The sequence below is a fragment of the Cololabis saira genome, chromosome 24, assembly GCF_033807715.1.
Source record: "Cololabis saira isolate AMF1-May2022 chromosome 24, fColSai1.1, whole genome shotgun sequence".
Classification (NCBI taxonomy): Eukaryota; Metazoa; Chordata; class Actinopteri; order Beloniformes; family Belonidae; genus Cololabis; species Cololabis saira.
In genome coordinates, this window is record NC_084610.1 from 1,800,840 (window position 1) to 1,821,472 (window position 20,633).

Below are 20,633 nucleotides of genomic sequence, written 5' to 3' on the forward strand. Positions count from 1 at the left end.
TGCAGACCTGTGAAGTCCTCCGGGAGGCTCGTTCAGCAACACGGAAGTATCGGGAAACAATGAGTGGCGAGCCTCCCTGAGAGATCCGAGCCGTCTTGGCTGAGCGGCCCTACCTCCACGTTCCCCCGCCTGCTCCACTCACCAGGGCCGCTAGGAAAAAATGCTAATAGCTTTCATGCAGTGACAGTGCCCTGGCAGGTTCGTAAGTGCTCCGAAGGGAGGGAGGAAGGAGCCCGCCGGAGCTATGCATCCTCGAAATGAGACTCAATAAACACAATAATGTGTTTAACTTGTAAACTAGTGCGGGTGACGGATTACGAGCGGTCCAGGAGCGTCGCGAGGAGCCCACGTCTCCGCCGTTCACCTTTTGCCTCTACATCTGTCCTCCTAATGGGCTCCGGCGCGTTAGAAACCCGGCTCCCCAAATCCTCAGGCGAAGCTCTCATTCCTCCCCTCATTCTATTTCCCAATTAGACGAGAGGGCATGATTAGTTTATTAGCAGTAGCAAAAGCTCCGGCGAATGTGTTTGCGGATTGTTAGCCGTTAATGAGCAAATTCAAACCCTATTGAACGGACGCCGGTGGGAGGGGGAGGTTATTCGCATGCGTGCTTGGCTAATAATAGCGTCCCAAAGACAAAAGATTGAGGAAATAGCATTATAGGAAGAGAGGGGGGGGGGGGGGGTAGAGACAGAACAATGGAGGCCTACCGGCACACTTAATGGCATGCTCTTTCATTTTGAAAATTGTTTCCCTTTTGGAATTATGTATGCTCGCCATCCTCTCCTTCAGGGTTTGGCAAAGTGTATATACACATACTCGTGTTGCACAGGCAGCATGGCTAACACCGGGGAGCTGAGGCGGGAGACGCTCGTTCCACCTGTGGGAAATGAACTCCAGCGCAACCCCCTCTTTGTTTTCCCCCCGCCTTGGCAAGCTCAACCACCTCCTTTACAAGCCAGGTAAATTGTTCATTAGGGTCGAGGTAGAAAGAGGGGGGTGGGAGGTGCTGTCGAGGTATTTCTTTTTTTTTTTTTTCCTGGAAGAAGTGCAAAGAACAAACAAGTCGGAGCATTTGTTCGGCGGTGTAATCTACACATCAATTATCCTGCCGAGCTAATTAGCACCTCTGCATACCCCAGGTACCTGAGCACTCACACATGCTCCGCTCTTTCATGCCACTGATCAAAAAAAAGAGAGGGGAGAGGACTGACAGAAACACTGGGAGGCAGAACCCAGGGGTGGGTGGGTGGTACGGGGGAGGAGGGCTGGGAGCCTTAGATCAAAATTTCCTTTTTACTTTTTACTGTATGTGGAGAGTCTGTGTTGCAGCCGCTCGCGTCATGCTGATGGAGACGCTCAATTATGTAAGCCGTCTGTAGAGAGAAATCTGAATTTCTGGCTTGAAGTGAAGAGTCGCACAAACTCTTTCCAGTGACGCGGTACTGTTTCACAAATTCAAGAAGTACACGTACAAAATACCCGGTCGCCGCGGCAGGAAGTGCTAAAAAACGACCGAAAAAACCTCTTTAAGAGACCAAAACACACTTAAAGATAAAGAGAGTATGGACCTTTATAGCCTGGTCAGCAGTTCTGACACAAATAATTCATCTGGTTCCTCCGGAGTCCACTCTGATTTGGAGGTGGCGGTACCTGCTGACGCAGAATAAACTCCCCTTGGATGCCGTTGGATAGACATACGACCAATGAGAGGAGATAAGCACTTGATCTCAGTCAGAGTGACAGATTTTTCAACAAAAATCATTCAAGATAGTCGTTTTTGGACGAGAACGAGTCAAAGTTCAAAAGCCTGCCACCACCTTGTCGTGATTGGCTCGGTACGTTCTGTACCGGTAGATATGTATGTGACTGGAAGGGATTTTTTAAGAGTAAATTGGGGCCCAGTTTACATGAGATAACCCTTAAAGACTTACAAGAATATCTGACTGCCTCTGATTGCCATTTTTTTTACCTAAGACCCCAATTCAAGCAAAATGAGTCTTGTCTTGTCTCATGCAGACTCTGTCGTTCTGTGATGTATCTGGAGCCACCGAGCGACCCACCTTTGACCCTGTGGTTGTAGTTTGACCTACAACATCCGCTCATGGAGGGAGTGGCCTCCTTAACCTCCTTCTCTTTGGTCCTTTTTGGTCCAGTCTGGCCCTCGTAACATTTGTCGTATTCCGGGTCAAAACTAGCTTCTGACATTTCTTCTGGCTCAAAAACCCAAGTATGAGGCAGCTCACGGACGTGGGGACACATGTGGGCCACCGTGCCGTAGCTGAGCCAATAGTAGCCCAAGTGGGGCCCAAACGTGTCCGTCTGGCTGGACGACTTTAGCACTTTAACAACAAATCTTTATCTCTAAAGTTTTGGCAGAGTTGTCTATTGCACGTCTGGCGGTAAAGGTTTAAGGTTGGGACTGGATGACATTGTGGGAGTCTTCACAAGTGAATAAAGAAAAATCTGATGTTGGGAGAGGATTCCGAGCTGCATAATTACAGTTTATTACGAGGCCAAAGGTTAAACTGATACGACGTAAACCGTGTAGGATGCTGCTTCTCGACTAAAGGTCGTCCGACTGCGGAGTTTCAGTCAGCTCCCACTCCCGCTATCAACTCCTACCACGTAATTACAAGTGTAGCTTTCGCCCACCTGCGGCTGGAAAAGAAAGGCAGGTACGGTGTGAAAAAAATAAAGAAACGAGGAAGAAAAGACCAAACAAGTGTCCCTCCCACGCCGTGTATAAGCCACGGGCTCCGGGGCCTCCGACTGCAGCGCTGCCCGTTTACAGACACCCAGCCAGGGGTTAAGTTACGTCACCTCGCTGCTCCCTCACACCTGGCCCACCTTGCTGCCGGCTCCGTCTGACACGTCTGAGAGTCCAGACCAGAACGTGAGCTGAAATCAGTCGGGGGGGAGGGGGGTGAAACACACATTTACATCCATGGAAACCTCCGTCCCCTCTAATCCTGCGTGTCTTACCTCCCAATGTGAGCGCTGCACCCGCGCACTTCTCAGTGGCGTTAAAGCAGCTTACGTGGGAGTCGGTGGCCAAAAAATTGCACCGAGCTGGTTTTGGACACTCAGGTCGTTGCCGTGACAATAAGACACCCCCCCGCCCCCAATCGGTCCAGGAAGACCCCTCTCCTCCAGCGGGAGATAGATGCTTTTCCTCTAATGTGTGTGTGTGATTTACACACTGGTGGTTGTCTGGTTCTTGTTTGATACCTGATGGGGATGCTATTCAGGTGGCAAAGATCAGTGTGTGTGTGTGTGTGTGTGTGTGTGTGTGGGTGGGTGTGTCGGCGGGGGAACAGATGTGATTTTTACACCCTCATTAGCATTTGAATGAGGCCCCAGACCCCCAGATTGGCTCAGACCAGAGAGGAGGAAGACGAGGAACCAGCCCTCCTCCTCATCCTCATCCTCCAGTGGCCCTTCACCTGGACCCCCTGATCACACACACACACACACACACACTCACACACTCACACACACATCGACCTTTAAGCAGCTGGTGGGGTTTTATAACAGCAGGAGGTCTCCTACATTTTTTTTTTTTTGACCGCTTTTAAGTGTAAAACGAACGTACGGAGGGGAACATGGGCAGCTCATCACGCGGTCACCAGGGATGACGTCAGAGGCGCCAAACCTCCCCCTCCGTTGCTGTTGAGTAGTTCTGAGGGCGGAGGATTGGGTTGTTTTAACTCTCAGGTGCTGTTTTTCCCAGATAAACGTGGCCATGGCCCCATCACTGCGGACAAGAATGCAAAACAACCTTGGCCAGATCAAACCGGTTGTTTTCTCTGCTATCTGCCGTCCTGCTCGGCTTGTGCGTCTGAGAGGGGAGGGAAAAAAAAAAGAAAGAAAAAGGTGAAAGAGTCTGGGATAAATGCCTGTAACCTCTGTGATGCTTTTTTTAACGGCGGCGAGTGTTACCCAAGTAACCCAAAGTGTCTAGAGTTGCTTAAGTGGGAGCGTAACCACGGCGACGGTGGCGTCTTTCTCAACTCCGGGGCCGAAGGAAGTCCTGAAATGCTTGTTTTGCTGGTGTTTTTAGGGATTCGTCAGGCAGTGATTAATCTTCCACTTCTTCCGGGTCTCCTCCTGGTGAAGGAGCCCCGCGTCACACGCCGCCGTTAGCTGGTAATTACAGCTCAGGTTCTGCTTAAACTGTTACTCACACAAAAAAAAGTACTGTAATCTGGCCTGGCAGTGCAATATGTTACCGTCGCTTTCTAATTAATCTTACAGGGAGCGTAATAAATTTACAATATCAGATTGGCGCAATACTGTATATAGATTTATTAAAGCTTTTAATCAGTTCTGGCAAAATTAATTTTGCAATGATTGCTTACATTTGAATTTGCATATACTTAGCACGAGTAATTTATTTTTATAGATTCTTTTTTTATTAAATCGAGGCACACGGGGGCCGTCAGAGATGAGGAATTGCAGGATTTTGCTTCTCTGTGCTGCAAAAGGAGGGAGTTTTTAGGCGTTTCCCCACCTGGACTCCTTTAGTCGGCTTTTACCGTCACTAAATCACCCGAGATGGTGGGAAAGGTGTCGGACCAGAGCTGTTCCCTTTGATTTAAGTCCATTTCTTTAGTTTACTATCGTGAGTTTCTTAGGTTTAAAGTTAATATCCAGACAGTAATATTCTCGGTTTGTCTACAGGATAGATAATACTTTCATGTGCTGTTTCTATTTGGTGGCAGAGTTTTTACTGCAGATGGGAATGCTGAAGTGATGCAACAGCCAGGAAGTGGGGGGTAAAATTCCTCTGTTCAATGTCAGATCAGTAAATCCTGGGATTCTCTGGGATTAAACCATGTGGTGATGCACAAGTTCAATTGTGTGGGTTAAACTGTGGAAAAAGTTGTAAGCGAGATAAGTTCTTCCACTTTTAAAAAGCTCTCTTTTCAGTTATACATTTACAGCAGTTAATAGCAGCCAGTTTTAGGGGGCGGAGTCGGCCAATTGGCTCCACCCCCTAAAACATTAGCTGCTATTGAGGTTGGGTGGTGCCATATGACATTGGGTGTGGATGAAGATGATGACGAATGAAATTTAATAGTTTTTCTACTCGTTTTTGACGAGTTTTCATATTATGGGACGTTTAAGGCTGAACTTGTGACTCGGCCGCTCTGATTTGGAGAGAGTTTGTGACTAACTGTGTGCTAACTGACCTGTTTATGCAGAGGAATAGAAGTGTAAATGTGGGTTTATTTTAGCTGTGCGGTGATTAGATCTTCATCTGTGATCAAAGCTCAGCCCCCCCCGTACCACCTTCCTCCTCCTCCTCCTCCTCCTCATCACCGGCTCTGTTTTTTAGCCTCCCTTGTAAATACAACACAAGCCCACAGAGAAGCACATACTGAGGTACATAGCACACACACACACACACACACACACACACACACAGACAGGAGTGGTGTAGCGCTTCCAAGGCAGATAAGAATGATTCATAAACAGATGAACCCAAAGCAGATGTGTTATCACGGTGGCGCTGCGCACAAAGTGCTGCAAGGCCACACCAGCTCTCTGGGGCCCTCACACACACACACACACACACACACACACACACAGTCAGGATCCATATTAAACAGTCAGACCTGATAACGGCCCCTAATGCCCCCACCACCTCCACTTCTACCCACAAGGCCACGTCAGCAGATTCCTCCACCTGTGTGTTTTTAAATACACAAAACTATTTATAAAAATCTTCCACACGCCACTTTGTCATCTGTGTTTGAGGATGCGTGTTGCCGAGGGCTACGTGCAGGTGTGTGTGTGTGTGAGTGTGTGTGTTTGGTCGGCCGGGGCGTGGACTGATGGCATTGAGCCACCGTGTCCCTCTGAGACCGGCTCAGAGGAGGAGGGTGAGATGAAGAGAGAGAAACTAGAGAAAGAGGAATGATTTAGATAACCGTCTCACACACACACACACACACACAGCTCTGCTGTTGTAGAGAGATCTGACCACAGGAGAACCCGGCTCTGATACTCTCCTCCATCCCCGGGGAACAACTCATGAATTAAATGTCTTTCTGTCAATATATATTTTATTTTATTAACACTAACCTCTTCCTCTTCCACACTCGCTATTCTGGTTTTAAATTAAATAAGCAGAATACGTAGCCAGAAATTGATCCAAAATGAGAAAAAAACACATTTCTGCAATCGAAAGCATTTAACTGAATATCTGAATTTACAGCCAATCCTGTAATTCTTTGTTCTTTTTTAAAGTTTCTGCACAATTTGGAGCATTTTGGTGTAATTTGAAGATAACTTTGGCTGAATGTTGAGACGTTAAATGACCTGATAGATGATTAATTTTTGTAAGGAGTCTCAAGTGCAGCTACTAAATAAACTGCCTGCTTTGAACATAGCTGTAAAGACACGATTGAAAATGGAGCTTTGCTACTTTATCTCTGTCACAAACATTTTGTTAATTTAAATAATAATTGTATTAAATCTATATTGATCTGGAGGGCACACATGCAAACTCAAGCAGGCGTTTTTGTCTCTCTTTCCGGGGACGACTGCACCTAAACCTGCAGGTGCAGTCGCGTCGCAGAAGTCGCCGCATTTTCTTCTTCACCATTTCCATTTCTGCACACAGACGCACGCGCGGAGACAAAGCCTCGCAAATGTCGCATACTTTAAAGCACTTGCTGCATTCGCTTAGCTGGCGGCGTAAAAAGGGCCTTTTGTAGCAGGGGGGGAAATTAGCGATGGTCTCCCTTTATGTGAGCGAGAAGCCTGGCTTTTCCTGCGACGACTCCCCGACTGGAAGCAGTTCATCCAGCCAGCGCTTCTTTATGTTTCTCTCCCTTTTTTTTTTCCCTTCACCTCCGTGTGTTTGAGAGAGAGTGTGTGTGTTTGGTTAGTTACAGTAATTACGGCCCAATAACTGACAGCCAAAACCAGGCAGGAGAAAGTAGAAGGGGGCTGTTTTTCCTCGGCTTCGCGCAGCCTCTCTGCTGAACATCTGCTGAGAGATTTGCATATTAATTAACCCATATTAACTCTAATTATTCTGGGAAATTATCAAATAAATTAAATTTTCTAATTTTAACCGTTTTCTCCCCACCCCCCCACCCTGGTTTCTGTTGCTTGACGTGTGCCAGGGTGGCGTTGGGAAGCTCACCTGAGTAAAACCTGGATAAAAACATATATGCTCCGTAACCCCCTCCTCTTCTTCCTCCCCTCACTTCCCCTCCTCTTCTTCCTCCCCGGCCTCACTTCCCCTCCTCTTCTTCGTCTGCGAGTCCTCCCTCCCTCTCTCCTGGCCTGGGAGTCCTGAGGGCAGCCAGGGGAAGCTTTTGTGTGTCTTTTTTATTCTTCTTCTTTGGCTTGTGTGACGAGGAGGAGGAGGAGGAGGAGGAGGAGGAGGAGGAAGGAGGGTTTACTCCGAACATTTGTTGGAGGCAGGAACATGTGTGAGCTGGGGGAGGAAGAGGAGGAGGAGGAGGGGGCCCAGATGGTGGATCCGTGCAGGACCCGGCGAAGGTGGGACCCCTGAGCGGTGTGGTGAACCTCCGTCCCCCCCGTCCCCCCCCCCCGTCCCCCCCGCCGGCCCACGTCAGCCTGTTGCTCGGGCCTCCTCTGCAAATAAATGGGACTTTAATTGAATTAGAGTCAGCGCTGCGGCGGGGGTCTCCTCTCGGACAAAACCAGCCGGCGACATGACGGATGCGCGGCGACGAGCTGGAAGTTTCCCATCGGCCCTAAACGACGGCCAATGATTCCCAATCTGAACTTCTTCCTGTTTTGTTTTTTTTTAATGATATTAAGCCCCAAAATTAGATTCAGGAAATTAAATAAACATGATTTTGTTTCATTCTTTGCAGTTTTTTTTTTTCTCACATTATGGGAACAACCTCTTTCTCTGTGATGTGGTTTTTTCTCACGCCGGCCCCCGGTGGATTAAAGAGAAACATCTATGTGTATAGGTTTGAAATTAAGCTCCCTAATGAGCAGCCTTTCCAAACCTTTTTCTCATTTGAAGCTAAACCGAACGAATGAGAAATGACAGGAATGAAAGCATGCTGTCATCCAAAGGTGCAGACCAAGACCTTTCTGTGGTCTTACCTTCCTCTAGATTCAGCCGTTACCTTTTTCTATTGGTTGGATTGGATTGTTGTGGCTGTGAAGCTTCCAGAGAGGTTTCAACCGGCCAAATCCGTCCAACTGTTCCTGAGATACGGCCCCGGTCGGCTGCTGCAAACGCCGCACGGACGTAACATTTTACAGGATTTAGTTCATTTAAAAAGGTTTTAAAGTTTGATAACTGGTGCTCTAGCTTCATTTGATCGTGTAATTTGTGCATGGGACTTTTATTTTGAAAAGTCAAACCTCGTTGAGCTCTGAAGTTGCATGCAGAGTTTTCACCATGTTCCTGCAGAACTTTCTCCTCTTTTTCGGGGTTCTGCTGAGCTTTTAATTTCAGATTTTTATGACTGATTTCCCCGTCGAGCCTTGCAGGCAGGTTGGTGTTTAAGCACCTAAACCAGGAAAAAGGACAAAGTGTTGCCCTCAACAACTTATATCTGTCAAACAAACACTTATTCACTTCACTTTTCAGCAACACCCCCCCCCCCCCCCCCACACACACACACACACACACACACTCTGCCCAGACAGACACACATACATATCCAGGTTGCGTTTACACTTCACTGAGTCTTCACCATTCATCGTCCCTCCCCCCGTCCTCCCAGCCCTCACCCCTCACTCTCGCTCTGTCTCTTTTCAGAGCTTTTGTTTGCCCTCTGCCACCGTCCTTTCACCGACTTGGCCCCGATTTGGCCCCTTGTGCTCCATCACGCCATTATACCCAGACAAGATAGCGCAAAATGTCCAAACACGTCTGCTTTTTTTTCTCCTTTTGTCTGCCGGGGCGACTCTGCCGGAGCCTTTTCAGAGAAATGATTTCCTTAAGATGCTTTATTTAGATTCATATTTATAAGCCCCCCCAAAAAAATAACTCTTTTTCCTCAAGAAAATAGGAAGTGGTCGCTTTTAAAACGAGTCTTTTCTCGGTTTTTAAACGTTGAATTAGTGGATAAGTGATAAATGGGACATCAAGGTGGACTAGGACTGGGTGTAAATGAGGGAACTGGTGTTGAGGTTTCTATCAGACTTACCCGGGGAAGTGCTTAAACTGCTGCAGACGGGAACAATGGCAGACAAAAGGTCAGGATGAGAATCGGCTACCGGCGTCCGTAGCCACGAGGCAGCGACCTCGCTTCCACCTTAATGCCCTCCCACACTCAGACACACACAAACACACACTCAGACACACACCAACACACAAACACTCACCAACAGCTTCCCCGGCTCCCCCGGCTCCCTCGCAGCCATCCAGGTGATCCGCCAGCCTCACATTCATGAGACAGGGAGCGAGCGCGAGCAGTTACCGTCCAATAGGGAGAATGTCCCGGCTCATTATCGGCGTAGGAGGCCGAGCGTGTCACCTGGAGCTAAAGCCTCGACACTTGACTACAAGAGTCAGCCAGGGTTAGCGTGGAGGCGCCGACGTGGGTGTTAGTCATCCCCCCCTGCAGCCATCACCTCCACCGGAGCAGCCCGAGCAGCTCTGGTTCTCTCTCTGCTCACGCAGGAAAGGCCTTTTCCTGCAGACTCCTGTGGGTGCTGCACGGATACTTGGGGATTGTTGAGTAAATGTGATTATACCTGCTGTTTTCCCCGGCAGCCTGCAGGTGTAGCACCTCTGAACTCGGGTTTTCAAGTTCAGACGGAAGGATTTTTATGTAAAGTATGGAGAAAACGTCCCTTTTTCTCTCAAACGCGGGTTGTCTCCGAGCATTTGTTGCAGCGCTGAACTCTTCTAAGGAGAAGAAAAACCATCCGCACGACAGAGGTGTCAAGTAACGAAGTACAAATACTTTGTTACCTTACTTAAGTAGAAATTTTGGTTATCTATACTTCACTGGAGTAATTATTTTCCAGACGACTTTTTACTTTTACTCCTTACATTTTCACACAATTATCTGTACTTTTTACTCCTTACATTTTAAAAACAGCCTCGTTACTCTATTTCATTTGGGCCTTTAAATAAAACTATCCAGTTAAATTGCTCCATCCGGATAGAGTGAATTTGGTTGTGGTTGTTTCAGATGTTCTTGTCCAGTTTTGTTCTTACATCCGTTCCCTCAGATTCCTGCAACTAAACTTGGATGTACATTCCAATAAAGGTTAGGATAAATGATAACATGAACATGAAGTTTGACTTTTTGCACCATTACAATACTTATAGGCAACTAGTCATCATATCTGCTGCTCTCTGAAACACATGTTAATGCTCAATAGTACACATATATGCTTCTTTAATATATTTACATTATACTAAGATACATTCATTTTCAATGGCTTTTGTCCTTAATGGCTTTTTCCCCCTTACATTACTTTTACTTTTATACTTTAAGTAGTTTTGAAACCAGTACTTTTATACTTTTACTTGAGTAAAAAACTTGAGTTGATACTTCAACTTCTACAGGAGTATTTTAAACTCTAGTATCTATACTTCTACCTGAGTAATGGATGTGAATACTGAAGACACCTCTGGTGCACGACAGAAACGAGACGGTATTTGAAGATTTGGTTTGGAACATTCCAGGTATCGCTGGTCTTCATTAGAGCCAGAAACCGGTAGTTTATTCCCCTGATGAACCTCAGGGCGACTTTGAACCGAACACGAGCCGTCGTCAGCAGAAGTTGAAGTTGAACTTTTACCTCCGTTAGCAGTCTGTTGCCAAACATTTACATCTCAGTTATGTCGCCAAACAAGCCTTGTCAATAGATAAATACGACTGCACGTCTTCAAACGCCTGCGGTCCAGCGATTATTGTCACCAAAAAGGACTAATGGTTGGGTTTTGAGGCAGTGGATGATAACTGTGGCATTAAAAACACTTTTGATCACGGTTGCTGTTGGTCCACTGTCCAATCTCTGCAGATTTGGGGTTGGTTCCCGTCACCAGATTGATTCCACTTGCAGTACGACTGTCACATCTGAAGTATTGCTTGTGCCATTGTTTTCTGTTTCTTCTTCTTTATCTTTATAAAAATAGATGACTTTAGTTGAGGCTCCCGGCCGCCCTAATCAATATACGATCTAGTCTTTTCGTATAGTCTTTGCTCTGTTCTCGCCGGTGAGTGACAGAATAAAGCCGGGCCCATGAAAGGGTTACGTCAGGCGGTTAAAACCCGATATTAGACAAGAATCGCAGCCGTTACATGTGTCAATTTAGCTATCTGCAAAGAAGAAGAAGACAGCGAACAGCGAAACAGGTAGCAGCGGTCGACTAAAACGTGGTAATTGCTTTTGTGGAGGATGACACTCAAGGTACGAGCAGGATGGAGGAGGCATTTGAGGAGTAAACATTATCTCCTCTTTGTCTCCCTTCTCCCCTCACAAACACAAAAGGCTGATTAAGAGTGAGGTTTAGGGGGATGAAATGGCTGCCTGCGAAATATTAGTAGGTTAGAATTACTTTGTTGGATGACACAATACCAGAAGATGCCTCGTGCTCGGGGAGGGAGAGGCTCTTGTCAGCGGTGGCACCTCAACAATGCCGGCTTTCTCCACGTTAATGCTACGTATTTGACTTGACGAGCACCCCGCTGTCATTTCTTGCCTCCTTGGAGGTATACGCCTGACAGCTGACGCTCGGAGAGAAGGCTGCGTCTGCCGCAGACAGCTCCGACGCCCCCGCGCTCCAATATATTCACTAACTTCAGGACAAGATTTTTACAAGAATTATTTTTAAAAAAGTGTCTTAAACCCGGCACCGGGGCCGGGCTTTACTTTGAAACTTTGAAACTTTGCAGCCGTTTATTCTCCGTCCCGTCCTGAAAAGACAGTTAGTTGTGCAGAGGTGTCTTCAGTATTCACATTGATTACTCAGGTAGAAGTATAGATACTAGAGTTTAAAAATACTCCTGTACAAGTTGAAGTATCAACTCAAGTTTTTTACTCAAGTAAAAGTATAAAAGTACTGGTTTCAAAACTACTTAAAGTATAAAAGTAAAAGTAATGTAAGGGGGAAAAAGCCATTAAGGACAAAAGCCATTGAAAGGCTCATTTCTTTCTTTCTTTCTTTCTTTCTTTCTTTCTTTCTTTCTTTCTTTCTTTCTTTCTTTCTTTCTTTCTTTCTTTCTTTCTTTCTTTCTTTCTTTCTTTCTTTCTTTCTTTCTTTCTTTCTTTCTTTCTTTCTTTCTTTCTTTCTTTCTTTCTTTCAGGCTCATTTCTTCCTTCCTTCCTTCCTTCCTTCCTTCCTTCCTTCCTTCCTTCCTTCCTTCCTTCCTTCCTTCCTTCCTTCCTTCCTTCTTTCCTTCCTTCCTTCCTTCCTTCCTTCCTTCCTTCCTTCTTTCCTTCCTTCCTTCCTTCCTTCCTTCCTTCCTTCCTTCCTTCCTTCCTTCCGTCCTTCCTTCCTTCCTTCCTTCCTTCCTTCCTTCCTTCCTTCTTTCCTTCCTTCCTTCCTTCCTTCCTTCCTTCCTTCCTTCTTTCCTTCCTTCCTTCCTTCCTTCCTTCCTTCTTTCCTTCCTTCCTTCCTTCCTTCCTTCTTTCCTTCCTTCCTTCCTTCCTTCCGTCCTTCCTTCCTTCCTTCCTTCTTTCCTTCCTTCCTTCCTTCCTTCCTTCCTTCCTTCCTTCCTTCCGTCCTTCCTTCCTTCCTTCCTTCCTTCCTTCCTTCCTTCCTTCCTTCCTTCCTTCCTTCCTTCCTTCCTTCCTTCCTTCCTTCCTTCCTTCCTTCCTTCCTTCCTTCCTTCCATAGATTTAACACAGAACCATAAATCAGTTTTACACAAAAACGTCATCAACGGGAATTTATCGTTTTTACCGCGAGATACAAATTCCTTCGTGGGGAATTTCAAAGGCCGAAATGAAATAGAGTAACGAGGCTGTTTTTAAAATGTAAGGAGTAAAAAGTACAGATAATTGCGTGAAAATGTAAGGAGTAAAAGTAAAAAGTCTGAAAAATAATTACTCCAGTGAAGTATAGATAACCAAAATGTGTACTTAAGTAAGGTAACGTAGTATTTGTACTTTGTTACACCTCTGGTTGTGAGAGTGCGTCTGCGTCAGGCGGCGTTCCCTCATTCCCTATGTGGGAAGTCAGAACGGTGTGCTTGTGCCGCGGTGGATGTGTTGCGAAACAAAAAGAAGCGCCCTGGCTGCCTTTATGGGGGAAGAATGGGCCCTTTAAAACCTGTCCAGCCTTAGATAATTTCATTCAGCCGGCCCCTTGCTCCGCCGTCATTCAATCTGCATCCAGGGATCAGGTTCACAGGGATGGGTTGATAGCTTCCCAAGCCTCTTGGCCTTTTGTTCTACCGGTCCCCCTCCTCTAGTGGAGGCTGGTGGGGGGCGTTGGGGGGCGGGGGGGGGGACACGGAGCTGATGGTGGTGAGAAAAGTTCAAACCCCCTCAGGAGTGATGGGACGGGGAGGTGAATTCACTAAGTGAACCAAGTGGAGAGTAGGGATGGGTGGTGTGGACTAAAACATTATCACCATCATTTCTGGAGTTTATCCTGATAACCATGAAAAAATACCAATACAGAAATGTCATCAACGGGAATTTATCCTTCTTTCTTTCTTTCTTTCTTTCTTTCTTTCTTTCTTTCTTTCTTTCTTTCTTTCTTTCTTTCTTTCTTTCTTTCTTTCTTTCAGGCTCCTTCCTTCCTTCCTTCCTTCCTTCCTTCGTTCCTTTCCTTCCTTCCTTCCTTCCTTCCTTCCTTCCTTCCTTCCTTCCTTCCTTCCTTCCTTCCTTCCTTCCTTCCTTCGTTCCTTCCTTCCTTCCTTCCTTCCTTCCTTCCTTCCTTCCTTCCTTCCTTCCTTCCTTCCTTCCTTCCTTCTTTCCTTCCTTCCTTCCTTCCTTCCTTCCTTCCTTCCTTCCTTCCTTCCTTCCTTCCTTCCTTCTTTACTTCCTTCCTCCCTTCCTTCCTTCCTTCCTTCCTTCTTTTCTTCCTTCCTTCCTTCCTTCCTTCCTTCCTTCCTTCCTTCCTTCTTTTCTCCCTTCCTTCCTTCCTTCCTTCCTTCCTTCCTTCCTTCCTTCCTTCCTTCCTTCCTTCCTTCTTTACTTCCTTCCTTCCTTCCTTCCTTCCTTCCTTCCTTCCTTCCTTCCTTCCTACCTTCCTTCCTTCCTCCCTTCCTTCCTTCCTTCCTTCCTTCCTTCCTTCCTTCCTTCCTTCCTTCCTTCCTTCCTTCCTTCCTTCCTTCCTTCCTTCCTTCCTTCCTTCACATACGTTGCGTGGATTTAACACAGATCCATAAATCAGTTTTACACAAAAACGTCATCAACAGGAATTTATCACTTTTACCGTGAGATACAAATTCTTACCGTGGGGAATTATTTTGGCGGTTTATCGTGAACGGTAAAATATCACCCATTCCTAGTGGAGAGCGACTCGGCCACCGAGGTTCAGACCTCTCCTCCTTCCCCAGCAAGGTGGACCGGTGCTGGCCCCCCCAGGACCACCCAGGAACCCTCTCCCCCGGGTCTGCAGCCCCGCTTGCCTTTTCTGTCGTCCATAAAGAGCATTACTGAGTCTGAACTTGCCTAAACCCTTGTGATCACACCTCTTGAAAAGGTTTTGTTTCCTCCGCCGATTGGTATTCGAGGCAGGTCACCGCTCTCCCACCCTCTCCCCCACTCCCGCCCCGGCCTCCCCCGCCACCTCCAGCCCCCCCGCCCCCCCCGCCGCCCCCCCTCCCACGACTCAAAGCCCTGTTTTCATTTTAATTTGCACCTGTTGTGCAGTTGTTCGCTGAAGGCGAGTACGGGCCAGTCAGTGGAACAGAGACGTGTCAGGAGGAGGTGTGGGGAGGCTTATCTTTTGATTTGTGTGGCGTTTTTCAGAAATGTCGCACACGGACTTGGTCTGCTCGGCACCCTCGAGTCGGGGAGGGTTTAAGAGGCCGGGGTCACTACGGAGTCGGGGGACTGGAGCACTTGCAACGGCTTTAACGCCCATCTTTTCACTTCTTAATCATCTTCCTGAAACAATGACTGCGTTTCCATGCAGTCAAAATTTGGGTTTTTGCTAATAATCTGGTTACTGAAACATTGGGAATATTCTGTTTACATGGTTATTAATCATTTGGGATATCTGGATCAAACCAGCGACGCACGGAGAACGTGATGACGCAATTCCCGTCATTTCTGCTTCTTCTTCCTGTATCCAAATTGAAAACAAATGCTGCTTCGCACAACTTTTCTCTCACTTTCTTGTAAATCTTCTATCCCGGTACTTTCTACCGTCTACAAATGCAGAAATGTTCATATCCTTCATTACATTTATGAAGTGATTAGTCTCCTCCTGGTCTTGGTTTCTCCGTGTTTATAAGAACTTCCTGGACTCAAAAGACCAGGATTCCTTGTGAACAGAGCATGTGCAGAAAACAGATTCCTGTTCCGTTTGATGGGGATATTCTGTTTGGTGTTTCCATGACCCAATATTCAGGTTTTAAAAGGAGTAACCCAGGGCTCATATTGAGGTTTTTAAAAACCCCAATATGAGCAAATTCCGGTTATTCAAAGGGGTTATTGGTGTTTACATGGCCGTGCAAATTCGGGTTATTGCCAATATTCAGGTTTTAAAAGGAGTAACCCAGGGCTCATATTCAGGTTTTTTCTGGTTATTGTCAATATTCGGGTTTTAAAAGGGTTATTGATGCATGGAAACGCAGAAATTAATTGAGCTAAAGCAAAAACAAAAGACAACCCCCCCCCCCTTCCCAAACGATTGGCTCCCACCACCGCTGCAGATTCCTGCACGAGCATTCCTGCCAGCGAGGTGTGTCCCCATGTGATGCCGCGCTCCTGGCTGGCTCGCCCGGCGCTCCGTCTGCACCGCTCCAATAAGTCCTCTGACGTCCGTATCGCCGGTGATTTACGCGGCGGCGCATATTCACAGAGAACCAGCTGATGGCGGTGACTAATTTGCACGAGAGCCACCTTTGATTGAGTTCACAGCCCTTATTTACAGGCCGGCTATTTTAAGCCAGGCAGGCATATGTCTGGGACCTGGGTGTTGTGGAAGCTGATGCCGGTGAATGTGCTCACTCGGCAGGCTAACGGCTCCGTTTCGAGGGCTGGGGATCCATTCAAATGTCAAGAATCGATTCGATTCCGATTCTTAAGATTCAGAATCGATTATCAAGATTTGATTCCGATATTGATTTGGGTTAGTGTTATTAAAACTGTTTTTTGAGCTGTTGCATGAATTACATGACTGTAGTTCTGCAACATATTACTACTAGTATTATATTGAGATTAAACAGCAAGTATTGCAGCTAATGATGCTGTAAGGACCAATCAGCTCCCAGAATGCTGATAGAACTGCTTTAGGAAACATCGTGGGTCAGAATTACCAAACAGATCCAGGGAAGAAACAGAGACGGAGGAAATCAGTTTTATTTTTTCCCATATTCCGTTTTTATTTGTTGCATTTTCGGTCTTTTTTGGTTTTTAATTTTTGAGCATTTGGTTTTTAGCATTTTTTGCAAATGTAACCCCAAGACAGTTTATAAAGTAATGAAATATAGACAATTTATGCAATTACAACCTAACACTTTAATGTTTTCATACCTTTAAACATATTTAAAGGCAAAAACATGGCACCAGGTATTCTCGTGTCCAACAAAACATTCCTTTTTTGGGGATAAACAAAAAAATAACCAAAAGTTGTAATGTAATGATGAAAAAAATACATACTTAAATAAATAAAAGAAAGAAAAAAGAAGAAAAAAACACAAAAAATAAAAAATAAAAATCGATCTTAAGACATATGAATCGATCTTTAGGAATTAATATGAGAATCGATTTAGAATTGGGAAATCGATTTTTTCAACACAGGCCTATCCGTTTCCCTCCAATATTTACCTTCATGCTAACACCGCCGATGCAAATGCGGAGGCATCCCTGGGCTAAATGCAGTCAACAATCTAAAGTATTATAGGTGATGTGTTTTTGTGTGCATGGCAACAGCGTTAGCGATGTTGCACGTGCTATGTGGAGCATCTCAACCCTCCGGAGCAGAGCCGTCCTGAAAGGTGCAGCCCGTTGGCATCTGAGGCATGTGAGCGGCACTGAAAATTAGTGGCTATTTTGGCCCGCATCTCCTCGACAGCTGCCCGCCCACCACTGTGGTGCAGTCACAAATTCCAGTCACAGATGCTGTAATTGGGGTGTAACTCGCCCAAAGAAAAAAAAAAAAAAGAAAGAAAACGAGGAGCTACGCCATGTAGCGACGTCTGATTCCTCCCTGGATCCAGCGTTTAGTCACACTGAAGTTTCACGGCCTGCTTCTCTTCCCTCCTTGTCTTTTCTGCAGCCCTCAACTACGAGAATGTGGTGGAGACGGGCTCGGAGACCGAGGAGGAGGACAAGCTGCCGGTGTCCGAGGAGGACCCGCTGATCAACGGCTCGGGCAGCCCGGCCAGCCTCACCAACCCCGAGGCCTCGCCGCGCGCCGAGAGCCGCGGCCCGCTCAGCAAGGAGGAGGAGGACGACGAGATGCGGGACAGCGGCGTGGAGCACATCTGGCCCGACAACGACATGCTCAGCGCCTCCGTGGACGGCACCGGTGAGTTCCTCTGATCAGATACGACCTGGTCGTCTAAAAACAGACACATTTGTTCAGAAATAAGGTGAAGATAAGATAAGATCAGATAAGATAATCCTTTATTTTCTCCCTCAGAGGGGAAACGTATTTTGTTGGCAGCAGTACACTTAGCACACACATGCAGGGGAGGGGTAAAAAGAGACTAAAAAGTAAAAAATATATATAAAATATGTATAATTACATAAATATGAGCAGTATATACAGTAGATTGAAAGAAAAGAAACAGTGCGAAAAAAGCAGGTAGAGTGTTGTGAGGTAGACTGGCAGATATTGCACATATGATATTGCACATCTTATGTTATTGCACAAGTTATTGTCCATTGGCTACTGAGAGCAGGCGAAAAAATTTGCAAAAATCCATCCATCCATTATCTATAAATTTAAAAAATAAAAATTTGAAAAAATCTTCTTTAAAAGGAAAAGAATCAGCTGATCAAAGAAGTTCAAGTGAACAAACATCTGACGAATAACAACATGGTAGTTTTTCATCGTGCCTTTATTCATGAGGGCAATACTAAGTACCCCTCACAGGATTAATGGATATAAAGCAGCTTTGCAGAGCCATGCAGCATTCAGGTGTGTTTTAACACAATGTCAAAAGGGAAAGACGTCAGCAATGGTCTTAGAGAAGCAGTTGCTGCTGCACATAAATCTGCAAAAGTTTTTAATTTCTAGGCAATTAGGAGTTTCTAAAAGTTCATCTACAATTGATTTATATTTTCGACAGATAAAGACAAAAAAACAGGGTAGGATTATACGAGGTGTACCAACTTTTACACGTGGCTGTGTCTGTTTTTCCTCGTTTGTGGGATTCAGGTGAGCCGCCAATCACGACGGCCACCGCTAAGCTCGCTCTCAGACACTTTGTGTGCGCATGCTGCCACTCGTGGCACCGTCTTACGCCGTAAACCCCACCCATCTGCTGTCGGTGCACGCTCCGAGCAAATACCAGGGAGCATTTTGCAAACACTGCCGGAGCCTGGTCTGGCGGTGGAGCCCCGAGTAGACTGCAGCTTTCTCCACGATCGGCGGCGACCATTTGGTTCACGCTTAGAGAAAAGTCCCACTCCGAGAGGGATGTATTTACATTTAAAAGCAAGAATCTGAGCCTCAGATGCAACTCAGGCAGGTGATTTAGTCTCAAACTTGACTACTGCTTATCTTTTTTTTTCTCCTCTCTCTTCTCTTCTCGTCTGAGCAACCCCCCCATTGCAGAGCCGCCAGTCATGGATGCTTGAAAGATAAATACTTTTAATTAGGGGGCAGGGTATAATCATTAAAGGAAGCCAGACTGCTGCAAAAAGTCATTAACAATCTTAAATGAAATTTTTATTTTTATGATAGCCATTTACATGTATAATAAGAGTCAATGATTCTTGGAAGCATGTGACAGGAACAGAGTACGGCGAGAAGTCATGTAAGACAGCCCATTTAAATGAGCCGGGCTTTGCTATTCATTTCTGTTAATGAACTGGCTGTGCACGGCGCCGAAAAACGGGGGGAACGTTCAGCAGTCTTAAATTTTAATACGGGGGAAAATTGCACATTTATTAGGGAGCCGGGATCAACATTCACTTCTCCTAAACAACACTTCATATCGGATCCTTTAAGGGGTGGAAGAAAGAGGAGACAGTTTGGTAAATAAATCAAGATAAAGGATAAACAAGCTGTCATTGCATACGGTAATTGTTTATTTGATAAAGACCTGCGGTGCCATAATGTCTGTAATTCAACTATGTTGCAATTTCCAGATAATACGCTTCTTGTGTGATAAAGCGTCTGACATATTTCGGAGAGCAAGTCAAGTTCATTAAAGCGTTTGGGAGTCTCTTTCCCAATCTTGCGGGTGCCGTGTTCCCAGCCTGTTTTCTCTCTCTCTCCTTCTCTTTTTTTCCTTTTCCTCGGCGGTGCCTTCGTGTCTGCAGTGATACCTCAGCACATAACTCGGGCCTGAGATAAGTTCGCACCCTCCCTTCTTCCTACACGATTCGGTCGTCACTCCCACTATCGGGAGTTGTTGCACAGGTCTTGGAACGGAGGGGAAAGATTGTAGACGAAGCCCGGAGGTGAACTCTGGACGACTGAGACGTAAAGCTGTGTCCACATGTGCACGACCTTTACCTTTACCCCCCACCTCAGCCGATTGGACATAACGGGCTCGGGCGACGTCTATTCCCTCGTTACTTCAAGAGATATGCAAGTTCCAGAGCAGACATCAGGTGTTGAGTGGATATGAAGTCCAAGGAGATCTCAATACGAGTGAAAGAGGTCATTATTAGGCTTAAAAATCATTTTAAAAAAAAGAGCGTGAGGTGCAGCTGAAGCACAGCAGAGAGGGACGTCCTCAGCTCGGCCTCTTCTCAAGACCCAAAGCAGATCACACGGATTCTGGGGTGTACTTAGATAAACGCGGCAGCACTGAACGACCCTGAACGCAGCGAGGAAGCAGCGCGAGACATTTTAAGGGTAAAGTTTGGACTCAGTCGGGCAAGCTTTTTTCAGTAACTGCAGACGAAACTGGGGGCAAAAAGACCCACAAGCAGGCAGCGACAGTGAAAGTCTGGAAAAAGCGTCCCCGGAGAGGAAACTTCAGACTTCCCTCAGTCGTTGACTGCAATTACTGCTGTATGTCACTTTGTCTAAATGCTTTTAAGCCATGTGAAAATTGAGGTGTCGAAATGCGAAATTGCATATTTTTGTGAAACCTCTTGAATTAAATCTGCAAACTTCTACTTTGGATACAAAACTAATCATATTGAAAGCGAAATCGGAAAAAAGGAAAAGATCTGAGTGTATTTCCTGCACAAAAGAGGAGGTTTATCTCCGGGCTCCTCCTGATTCCAGGGCACAATCTGGCCTCCGTCCTTGACGAGGAGCTGGACGCGATGTGCTAGGAAAGTGTGACATCACTATCTCTGACGGACACTTTTGAATAAATCACCTGCCTTTGTCCGTCTCTGATTTATCTACG

General features: G+C 46.1%; 1 protein-coding gene across 2 annotated transcripts in view; it reads left to right on the forward strand.

Annotated features, from left to right (window-relative positions):
- The window catches only part of zeb2b (zinc finger E-box binding homeobox 2b), a 93,205-nt gene that overhangs the window by 53,328 nt on the left and 19,244 nt on the right, over positions 1-20,633 (forward strand). For both annotated transcript variants that reach the window (XM_061716118.1, XM_061716119.1), the window contains exon 3: positions 17,372-17,623. In XM_061716118.1, the coding sequence (XP_061572102.1) occupies positions 17,372-17,623 (252 nt within the window). The remainder of the gene's footprint in view (positions 1-17,371; positions 17,624-20,633) is intronic.